The sequence below is a fragment of the Camelina sativa genome, chromosome 5 (genome assembly GCF_000633955.1).
Source record: "Camelina sativa cultivar DH55 chromosome 5, Cs, whole genome shotgun sequence".
NCBI lineage: Eukaryota > Viridiplantae > Streptophyta > Magnoliopsida > Brassicales > Brassicaceae > Camelina > Camelina sativa.
The window spans coordinates 27,952,245-27,963,969 of NC_025689.1; the positions used below are offsets into that span (position 1 = coordinate 27,952,245).

An 11,725-nucleotide genomic window follows, 5' to 3' on the forward strand; every position below is an offset into this window, starting at 1 on the left:
GTTTGTTTCAAAATCGATCGGTTTAGCCTTGTTTAGTTTGGAAACCCTAAGTTTCGTTTTAAAAGGCACGAGCAGCCTATTTCCTGGGGGGAGTTTTTGGTCGCTTCTAAGAGAGAAGGAGAAGGAGAAAGAGAAACAGAGATTTTGAGTTTGATCCTGAGAGAAAAGGGAGCCTTGAGGAGGGTTAAGAGGAGTAGAGGGATCTGTTTTGGTGGTTTTAGGAGGAGAGAAGCAGAGAGAGTTGTGGTGCTCTCACTTGGAAGGGAGGAGAAAGGAGATCCATCCTCTTCATGTGTAAGGAGAAGGATGTGATTACTTGGTGATGGATTAGGAGAGTCAAGGAGGCTTTCTCATGGTTGTTATCCAAGTAAGTCGTGTTGTTTGATGTTTAATCGATTAAGGAATAGAAGGTTGTGAAGGATTATGGTTTGGTGTCGTTCGACACCATTGTGGTGTCGGTCGACACCAACACCTGTGGATGAACAACGCGAACTGGTTCGAGAGGGCTACTTTGGGGAAATGTTTGGAGGATGAAACGGAGTCCGATTTGGCTGGATTTTGGTAGGTAGCTTCGTTGTGCTATAAGCTTCATATCCAACGGTGGGTTTGTGAAATGAACGGTTGTTTTGTGATTTAATCAAGTGTTTGTATTATGGTCTGGTATAGACGGTTTTTTGGTAAGGTTGGGGTGTCGAACGACACCAAGGTGGTGTCGGTCGACACCAGCATGTTGTTGTGTATTTGGGTCATAGGAAGATAGCTGGAGTTAGGTTTGGATGAGGAGAGATCAACAGAAATGATGTTGTGGGTGTTGGGGCACTAGAGGAGTTGATAGTGAATTAGAATAATTGTGGGGAACTGTTGTCCGTGGCTGGAGGAAATCAAATATTCCAGCCCACCTCTCTTGTTACTCTGTCGCTAGGGATGATTGGTTATGCGACTTAGTAACAAGATGAGGTGGTGTTTGGTGTAATCGCAGAAATTTTTATAAGGAGCGATTTTTATGCCGGTTGTCTCGTCGGAATTATGGGGTTCCGGTGAAATCGTTTTCCATGGTGCGGTCGTTTTAATTTTCCGTGAATTCTGATTGGTTGAAAAGAAGAAGATGAATATAAAGGTTCACCTCTAGGGTGAACCTAAGTATTTTTCAAAGAGATATGGAATAGAAATTTGGAATAATTTTAGCAATATTTTTTATATAAAAAAATAACTGGGAGAGTAAATTAAATTGTTAATGCCATCGGTCGTAAATTTTTTTCTGTTCTGAAGAGTGTTTTTGACAAAATATGTGTGGTAGAGAAATTTTAACGAATAGTCTTTTTTTGTCAACCTAATGAATAGCCTAGCAATTTGATATGAGCAAAGAAAATCCAAAAAGAAATTTATCTTTTAATATTTAGATAAGGTCAATTTTTATAAACACCACTAAAATATTTTTTTCCAAAAATAGCATATTTTAGTTTTATTCAAAAATACCATTAAAATGTATTTTTCCAAAAATACCACAAAATTAAACTAAAACTTTAATACTAAAAAATGATCATCCTAAATACTAAACCTACCCCTAAAAACTATACCCTATAAACTAAAATTGTCAATCCAAACTTAAAAAAACTTCTATACCCTTAATAAAAATTGTGTTTGTAGTATATTTGAAAAAAATATTCTTTAAATATGGTATTTTGAGTAATTCCTCTTTAGATAAAGTGTTGAAGTGTTGTATATATTTCTCTTGTTCTGTTTATAGAAATTCTCAAATATCTATATTTAATTTAAGTTTATTTAATGTATTATGACTATTTATACACTATCGTTTTTTTCTTTGGTTAACTTTTTATATTGTAAAATAGTATATTTAATATCAAAAATAATAACTTTCATCATAGTTAATCTTTTAATGGTTCTGATCTTCGCCAATGGGGGAGGGTCCCACCATAGACTGTCAATTTTCGTCGTAATCTTACATCTCTTCATACAGAGATTGAAGCCCTCGTCTGGATGATGCATTGTATGATTGGAGTGGAGCGAATAATCAACATATCATCTTCCTAAACAACTACTCCGATCTGGTGAAGATTGGAGTGGAGCGAATAATCAACATATCATCTTCTTAACCAACTACTCCGATCTGGTGAAGATGGTGTCTTCATCTTCAAATTGGCCACTTTTCACGTTTTATTTGGAGGATATTCAGACTGATTAAAATGAGTTTACTTCATTTTCCTTAGTCTTTACTCCTCATTCTCATAACGGTAAAACGAATAATTTAGCGCGACGTATTCACTCTATATTGCGTTTAGTTATTTATGTAAACAATGTTATTTAGTATTGGCTTGTTTAAGTCAATATTGTATGATGTTGATAAAAGAAAAAAAAAAACAATAATAACAAGACATTTAAAAAGTCTTAAAATTTGTGTTTTATCTAAAAAATCTTATAATATGGGACAGAGGAGTATCAAATCAACAAAGGTTTTGTAAATTGTAACATGAGAATAACTGAAAGGTAAAGATTATTTATTATAGTTAATGTAGTAATGACCAGTACCATTCTTTTGTTCTTTTCTAACAGGCAATGAAATTATGTGTGTTTTTGCTTTGAAAAAACATAATGAAGAGACAAGTCAACTAAACAACAGGAATGATTAAAACTTAAAAGATTAAAGAGTCTTAATTTTCAAAAAAAAAAAAGTTTAAAGAGTATTTACTGGCAAAGCTTTTGTATATAAATTTAAGAAGAAGAAAAAACATTTTTTAACCAAAAAAATAGATGCTCTTGGGACTCTCTGTATTTGTCCACCATGAGTCAACTAATAAAGCCATTTGATTAAAAATGTCTCTTGCGTCTCTGTGTATTTCTCCACTATGAGTACACAGAGATGCTTATGCATTAAAAGATTAAATTTAAACAAAATAAGAAGCTGGTGAAGTTACCATGAATTCCCGGACAGGTAATCCGATAAAGCTTGTAATACGATCGTCAACGCTTTTATTCTGTGGTGTCGTTATGATTCAGCTGTTTGCTACTCAAATTGATGCTGAAGGATCTACAAGTCGATGGCAGACGCTCAGTGGTGAGAGTTGCTCTCACTTTCTCTTTCTTTTGTGCATGGTTTCGAAGAAACTTTGATTTAGTACTCTAGTAACTTTCTTGCTTTACCCAAATATGTAGTACAAGTTACTTGGGATAATAAACTCACTTTGATTTTAAGGAGAACAGTTGATGAAAAGTTAACTTAACTTTACGTTTATTCAATAAAGGAAAGTTAACTTAACTTTACGCTATTTTCTTTTGAAATCTAATTTAACATTTGTTTTCAAAAATAAAGGAAAGTTCCCAAATATTAAAAGTCCAATAATTACTTTGATTATTGGGGCATAAACACTTTTGTATCCAAGTATTAAAGATCACGTTTTATTTACTAGGTGATGCTCCACTTGTGATTGCTCGTGGTGGGTTTTCTGGATTGTTACCAGATTCGAGTCTTGTTGCTTACAATCTTGCAACCCTGACAAGTGTAACCAGTGTTGTTCTATGGTGTGATGTTCAGCTAACCAAAGACGGGGCTGGGATTTGTTTCCCTGATTTAAATATGGCCAATGCTTCGAATATCGATGTTGTTTACCCAAATCGCAAAAACTCTTACCCGGTTAATGGAGTCACTACACAGGGTTGGTTCGCCATTGATTCCACCTTGAGAGATCTCCAGAATGTAGCCTGTAAGTGTTTATGACTCAGTTTAGTGCATTCGTAGAGTGTTACGAAAAAAAGTTTGGTATTTCTTGTAATTTCTTATACGTTACTTTTCAACACAGTGATTCGAGGAATACTATCGCGATCAGATAAATTCGATGGTAATGGATATCCGATTTCTACGATTCAAAGTGTAAACGAGCACATTAAGCCCCAAGGAGGTTTTTGGTTAAATGTTCAGCACGATGCGTTCTACGAACAACAAAATTTAATCATGAGCAGTTTTCTATTATCAGCTTCAAGAACTGTTTCCATTAACTTCATCTCTTCCCCTGAAGTGAATTTCTTTAAGAAAATTGCTGGCCGTTTCAAGCGTAATGGACCGAGTTTTGTGTTCCAGTTTCTTAGGAATGAAGATTTCGAGCCGACAACAAACCAAACCTACGGTTCTATCTTGGGTAACCTAACTTTTGTCAAGACGTTTGCTTCAGGGATTCTTGTTCCCAAGTCTTACATATTGCCACTCGATGACAAGCAGTACTTGCTTCCTCCTACATCATTAGTTCAAGATGCTCACAAAGCAGGATTAGAAGTATATGTGTCAGGTTTCGCAAGTGATGTTGATATTGCATATAACTATAGTTTCGATCCAGTGTCTGAGTATCTATCTTTTGTGGACAATGGCGATTTCTCTGTCGATGGCATGCTCTCTGATTTTCCCTTAACGGAATCTGCTTCCATTGGTAAGTAAGCAAACTCTCTTCTACATACAACATTTTGTCCTTAAACTTTTGCAGGAAATACTCAAAATCAACATTTTCATATATCTCAGACTGCTTCTCCCACATTGGCAGAAACGCTACTAAACAAGGTAATTAGAGTAGTAGTTATTTTTAATTTTATTTTTATAGTATTTTTTTCTTTCTGTTCTTACTAATAGAACAAACTTGCAAAATAAACTTATAACTGAGTCTAGCATCTACCAAATGGTTCATGCCTCAGTGGATTTTCTTGTTATATCAAAAGATGGTGCGAGTGGTGAATATCCTAGATGTACAAACTTAGCATATGATAAGGCAATCAGAGATGGTGCTAATGTTATTGATTGCTCAGTCCAAATGTCTAGCGACCGTAAACCCTTTTGCTTAAGTTCGATAGATCTCAAGGACAGCACAATGGTCGCCCAAACTACTTTTAGCAACCGTTCCACACCTATTCCTGAGCTTAGCTCAGTTCCTGGAATATACACTTTTAGTCTCACATGGCCTGAGATCCAAAACTTGACTCGTAAGTTTTCCACTTTAATAATCTGCTCACTTTATAGTAAGAGAGCTCTGTTGTCTTAAAAATTTCTTCTAGCAAATGCCTGAGAGGTACAATAACTACTCTCCCATGTTTTGTGCAGCTGTTATATCAACCCCCTTCAGGGATTCTTACAATATGTTTAGGAATCCGAATGAGAGAAACTCAGGGAAGCTTATTTCGCTTTCTGAGTTCCTAGAATTAGCAAAAAACTCCACTTCTCTCTCCGGTGTTTTGATCAGTGTAGAGGTGGGTTCTCGTGTACTGTACATGAGGTACAGTACCTCTTAGTCTTAAGATTTTATTAATAGGAATCGTGATGTCTCTTCTATTGGCCTATGTTTTTTGTTTTTTTTTGCCCCTCAGAATGCAGCATACCTGAGAGAAAAGCAAGGGCTTGATGTGGTTAAAGCAGTTCTTGATACACTCACAGAGACTGGCTACGAAAATAGTACAACCACAAAGGTCATGATTCAGTCAACCAACAGCTCGGTTCTAGTTGACTTCAAAAAGCAGTGCAAGTACGAGACTGTCTACAAAATTGATGAAACCATTGGTGAAATTCTTAACTATGGTATCGAAGACATAAAGAAATTCGCTAACGCTGTTGTCATCAACAAAGAATCAGTCTTTCCTGACTCTGATTCGTTTCTCACTGGGCAAACCAATGTTGTGGAGAGACTCCAGAAGTCTCAGCTCCCGGTTTATGTTGAACTGTTTCGGAATGAGTTTATCTCTCAAGCATATGACTTCTTTTCAGATGCAACTGTTGAGATAAACACATATATCTATGGAGCCGGTATCAATGGAACCATAACGGAGTTCCCTTTCACAGCTGCAAGATACAAACGTAAGTGGTTCAAAATCTACACCAAAAGGGTCTCACAACAAAAAAGAAATATTGACATCAATGCCTAATTTTGTTTATCTTCTTCAGGGAATCGATGTTTAGGCAGAAAAGAAATACCACCTTACATGTCACCTATTCAAGCCGGTACCCTCTTAAAAAATCTTGTGACTCCTCTGTCCTTACCACCGGCCGAAGCTCCAAAACTAATTATCACAGATGCTGACCTCATTGAGCCACCACTACCTCCGGTCACAGCAAAAGCACCAAGCTCAACCCCATCAAAGAATGCACAAGCACCTAGTGGACAAATCCGAATCACTCTATCTATTCTCCTCTCGGGTTTTGCCTCTCTTCTACTTATGTGATCAACCTTTGATCTAATATCATCTCTGGTTTTGCTTCTCTTCTACTTGTGTCATTCAAATCTTAAAATTCGGTACCATAATATAAAACATGTAAAAACATCATAGTTACTACACTATACTCTCGCCTAAATCTGTTGGTACTCTGTCTCCATCGTCTAAAGCTGCCTTTAATTAATTTATCATGAGCAAATAAATTTCAATTGTAAGGTGAAACGTTATAGTCTTTACTCTTTACTCAACAAGACTTGAAGACTTGAACGCTAAAAGGAGACGCTGGAAATCTCTTCACCAAGAACACAGTAGCACCGGCCTGCGACTGAAACCACAACTAAAAAACAGAGATTGTTTGGCAACTTTTTATCTCTATGACCAGCTAACTAACCTCTAAGTACAGGCTCATAATTAAGTTAATGAGAAACGTGGATTGTGTTGTAAACGCTATTAATATTCGTTGAGTCCATTACCTAAGAAAACACAAGATGGGATCACAAAGAGCATTCTAATTGACATAGATTTTTTCGGCGGAAAAAAACAGATTGTGATGCAGAACCACACGAGTGGAGCGGCACGTGCGAAGGAAGCAGCTTATGAAGTTTTAATCTGAAGCGTACACAGTGGACGATGGGAATTAAGCGACTAGAAGGCCGTTGGAAGAAGCTTAAATCACATGTTCTTCTTCTTTTTTCATTTTATCGAATCATTTGTTAAGAAAATTGTAAAATCCCTAAAACATATTTGGCTGGGTTTCTCTCATCTTGAGAGCTGGCTTGTCGATTTGGTGTTTTACGAATACTCAATCGATTGTTTGGTGTTTGATCTTGTGTTCTTGAGAAATCATGAGTTTGTCTGTATCAAAGGTATCAGAGCGAAGTCTATCCTTGGAGCTAAGATGATGGGAACGAGATCGCAAGTCAAAGATGCGATGAAGGAAGAGGTTGTTGGTTCGGATCGGAAGGGAGCTTCAGATAAGAAGGGAGATCCCGTGGAGGAGAGGATGTCTCGACTTGAAGCTCGAGTCGATGAGCAACATCAGGAGACTCTGCAGCGTTTCGAGGATCTGTACGAGTTATTGAAACGGGTGACCACTCAACCGTCGATGGGAGCGTCGGCTAAGGGGAAATCGGTGCAGATTTCACCGGATGTATCACCTAAGGTGAAACCGGAGGGATCGACGTTTTCTCCAACCGAAGGTGTCGGATTTGGACTGAGGGAAGCGAGGCGAGACGATCGACCTGATTTGGTAAGACCTGAAGCTCAATATTATTATGGAGGTGTTACTAGGTTGGGAAAAATTGATTTTCCTCGGTTTGATGGTAGTAAACTTAAGAAATGGTTGTTTAAGGCTGAAGAGTTTTTTTGTGTGGATTTCACTCCTAATGATATGAAAGTGAGAACCGCATCGATTCATTTTGATGGTCACGCAGCATCGTGGCATCATGACTTTGTTCAGTCAGGAATTGGTCTGGAAGTGTTGTATGACTAGAGTGGTTATGTACGGTTGCTCAAGGAGAGGTTTGAGGATGTAGGAGATGATCCGATGGCAGAGCTTAAGCAATTGCAGGAAACGGATGGGATAGTGGACTATCATCAAAAATTCACTCTGATTAAGATCAGACTGAACCTGTCAGAAGATTATTTGATGAGTGTTTACTTAGCGGGATTAAGGTTGGACACGCAAATGCACGTGAGGATGTTCCAACCGGTGACAGTGAGGCATTGTTTTTTTGCTTGGGAGACTGTACGAGAAAGCACACCCCAAAAGAGTTTTCAATTCTACAGGGCTCTCTAGACAAAACAATGTTGCTAAAGGAGGGAATGAGATAAAAGCTCGCACTGGTCACCAAGTGGTGAAGAACACTCCAAAGACTCAAAGTAATCCAGCTAAGAAGTTATCACATCAGGAGATGAGTGAGAGAAGGGCCAAGGGGCTTTCTTACTTCTGTGATGAGAAATACACTCCAGAACACTATTTGGTTCATAAGAAGACTCAACTGTTCCGGATGGATGTGGAAGATGAGTTTGTGGATGCAGTGGAAGAAATGGAGGATGAGGATGAGACAAACATGCCATGCATATCTGTTAATGCTATCTCAGGCATTTCGGATTATGAGACGATGAGGGTTCGTGGTACTTATGATAAGAAGATCCTTTTCATGTTGGTGGATTCGGGGTCTACACATAACTTTGTAGATGTGAAAATGGCTGCTAAGTTGGGATGTAAGGTCGAATCTGCAGGACTTTCACGTGTTGCGGTGGCTGATGGGAGGAAGTTAAGGATTGAAGGTAAAGTGAAGGGTTTTAAGTGGAAGTTAAACAACACTCAGTTCCAGTCAGATGTGCTACTAATTCCTTTACAAGGAGTCGATATGGTACTAGGAGTTCAGTGGTTGTCAACATTGGGAGTTATTAGTTGGGACTTTTTGAATTTGGAGATGCAATTCAAATACAACAAACAGAGAGTGATGCTTAATGGACTTTGATACGATCCCCCTAGGATAGAACTCTGATGAAAGGCTGAAGACAAGTGGCTAGTGATGAGATCCGATGGTGATGGTGCGTAAGTGACAAATACGATGGAGATAGTGATGATCGAGTGATAGAACAGTGATTCGATGGAGTTAGAGGTTTAGGTGGTTGTATGGATTGAAACAAAAGTGAAGAGTTTCTGAATCACAAAGTGTATAGAAACCCAAAAATCAAGAACGCATTCAAGAATTCAAATTGAGAGAAGAAAGTTCACAAAACGCGTTTACAACATACTGCTTCGCTAAAGAACAAAAGAGGCGTAGCTTTGGGTTTTAAACACCCTAGGGCTCGACACTCCAAACAACAAGAAGTGCATAACCAAAACAACAAGACGTTTTAAGGAAATAAGAAAAAAACAGCAAAACGTCTAGGCGACCTGTAGTAGTACAGAAGTCGGCTGAACTAGTACAGAAGTACATTATTCCCCCTTTAGTAATGATTTCTAGATAACTCGACGTAGTGATCCATTTGCCTCATTAAAAACCATGCTGAGAAAACCCATTGGGACAAAACTCAGCTATGGGAAAAAGAGTACAAACTTCACACCTAAGTTACCTAGTCCTCATTACCGGGTGAAGTCTTCAAGGTGGATATGTTGAAGACTTGGATCCTTGGTAGGTTGAATGACCCGTCAACTATGAGTGAATGAGCTTCCTTGGCCATCTCCTTAGCTCTTGAACGAGTGATCCTTCCCACCACCTCCGGTTGCTCTGCAGCCTCTGGCTCCTTGCTTGCCACGATCATATCATCCTCCCCCTCTTCAAAAGGATTTGTCCTCAAATCGGAATCTGCATAATAAGGGAGCAAGTCAGAAACATTGAATGTAGATGATATGGTATACTTACCTTGAAGATCAATCTGATATGCATTGTCATTGATCCTCCTGATGACTTCAAATGGACCATCAGCTCGTGGTAGAAGCTTGCTCTTCCTCTCTTCTGGGAACCTTTCCTTGCGTAAGTGAATCCACACTAAGTCTCCTTCTTCAAAAATGAGCTCCTTTCTACCCTTGTTCGCATGCTTCTCATATTGCTTGGTCCTTTTCTCTATGTTCTCCTTAGCTTTAGCATGTATCCTCCTCACCTGTTCAGCCTTTTCTTTGCCATCAAAGCTACACTTCACACTTAAAGGTAAAGGGATCAAGTCTAGAGGTGATTGTGGATTAAAACCATAAACAATTTCAAAAGGAGAAAATAGGGTAGCAGAATGCTTAGCGTGATTGTATGCAAACTCCACATGTGGTAGAAATTCTTCCCATGATTTGAGATTGCTTCTCACTAAGGTTCTGAGGAGTGTCGATAGCGTCCTGTTCACCACTTCGGTTTGTCCATCTGTTTGCGGGTGACATGTTGTTGAGAATGAAAGCTTGGTTCCTAGTTTAGCCCATAACATCCTCCAGAAGTGTCCTAGAAACTTGGTATCTCGGTCTGAAACAATTACTTGAGGCATTCCATGTAGGCGTACTACTTCCCTGAAAAACAAGTTAGCTACAATAACAGCATCGTCCGTCTTGTGACTTGCAATGAAGTGAGCCATCTTGCTAAACCTGTCAACCACAACAAAAATAGAATCTCTACCATTTCTGGTTCGAGGTAAGCCAAGAACAAAGTCCATAGAAATATGAGTCCAAGGTTGAGAAGGAATCGGTAGAGGAGTGTACAAGCCGTGAGGCTGTACCTTACCCTTCGCCATTTTGCAGATATGGCACCTAGAACAAACCTTCTCAACGTCTTTCTTCATTTGAGGCCAATAGAAGTGTTCTTGCAGTCCAAGTAGAGTCTTTGATACTCCGAAATGTCCAGCTAGTCCACCTCCGTGAGCTTCTCTGATCAGCAGCTCTCTCATGGATCCTCTTGGTATGCACAATCTATCCTTAAAGAACAGATATCCATCCTGCCTATAATAGTTCTCAAAAGCAAACTTATGGCATTTGCCATAGCTCTCAGCAAAATCGATGTCAGTCTCATACAGTTCTACTATTTCATCAAAACCTTCAAGCTTAGAAGACAAAGTAGAAATGAGAGTGTACCTCCTGGATAATGCATCTGCAACTACATTATCTTTACCTTTCTTGTACTTAACCGTGTAGGGAAAAGTCTCTATGAACTCCATCCATCTGGCATGTCTCTTGTTGAGCTTATGTTGTCCTTTGAGATGCTGCAGGGACTCATGATCTGTGTGAATAACGAACTCCTTGGGCCACAGGTAATGCTGCCACGTTTGAAGAGCTCTACCCAAAGCATACAGCTCCATGTCATATGTAGGATAGTTCAACGTTGATCCTCCTAGCTTTTCACTGAAGTAAGCTACTGGCTTCCTATCCTGCATCAAAACAGCACCTATACCCACTCCGGAAGCATCACATTCAATCTCAAAAGTTTTCGTAAAATCATGAAGTAAGAGAATAGGGGGCAGAGATAAGCTTCTCTTTTAAGGTTGAAAATGCCTTCTCCTGTGCTTCCTCCCATCTGAATCCTACATCCTTCTTGACAACTTCTGTAAGTGGCGCTGCAATAGTACTGAAGTCTTGCACAAATCGTCTGTGGAACCCTGCTAGTCCATGAAAGCTCCTGACTTCTGCCACGTTTTTGGGTGTTGGCCACTCCTTGATAGCCCTGGCCTTCTCATCGTCCACTCTAACTTCTTCTGCACTGACAACAAAGCCTAGAAAAACAACCTCAGTAGTACATAATGAACATTTAGAAAAATTAGCAAAGAGGGATTGAGAACGAAGAACATTTAGAACTTGGCGGATGTGTTCTAAGTGTTCTTCTAGACCTTTACTGTAGATGAGTATGTCGTCGAAATACACAACCACAAAGATGCCTATGAACGGTCTGAGAGCATGATTCATTAATCGCATGAAGGTGCTAGGAGCATTGGTGAGACCAAACGGCATGACTAGCCATTCGTAGAGCCCTTGCTTGGTCTTGAAAGCTGTTTTCCATTCATCTCCTTCCTTCATTCTGATCTGATGATACCCACTCTT

At 39.0% G+C, this 11,725-nt stretch overlaps 1 protein-coding gene across 1 annotated transcript; it reads left to right on the top strand.

Moving 5' to 3' along the window:
* On the top strand, nt 2,935–6,353 carry LOC104787703 (glycerophosphodiester phosphodiesterase GDPDL1-like). The gene is made up of 8 exons (XM_010513310.2): nt 2,935–3,073; nt 3,426–3,719; nt 3,816–4,436; nt 4,526–4,564; nt 4,696–4,980; nt 5,099–5,244; nt 5,362–5,845; nt 5,933–6,353. The coding sequence occupies exons 1-8, from the start codon at nt 2,935–2,937 to the stop codon at nt 6,208–6,210; spliced, it is 2,286 nt and encodes a 761-aa protein (XP_010511612.1). The 3' UTR covers nt 6,211–6,353.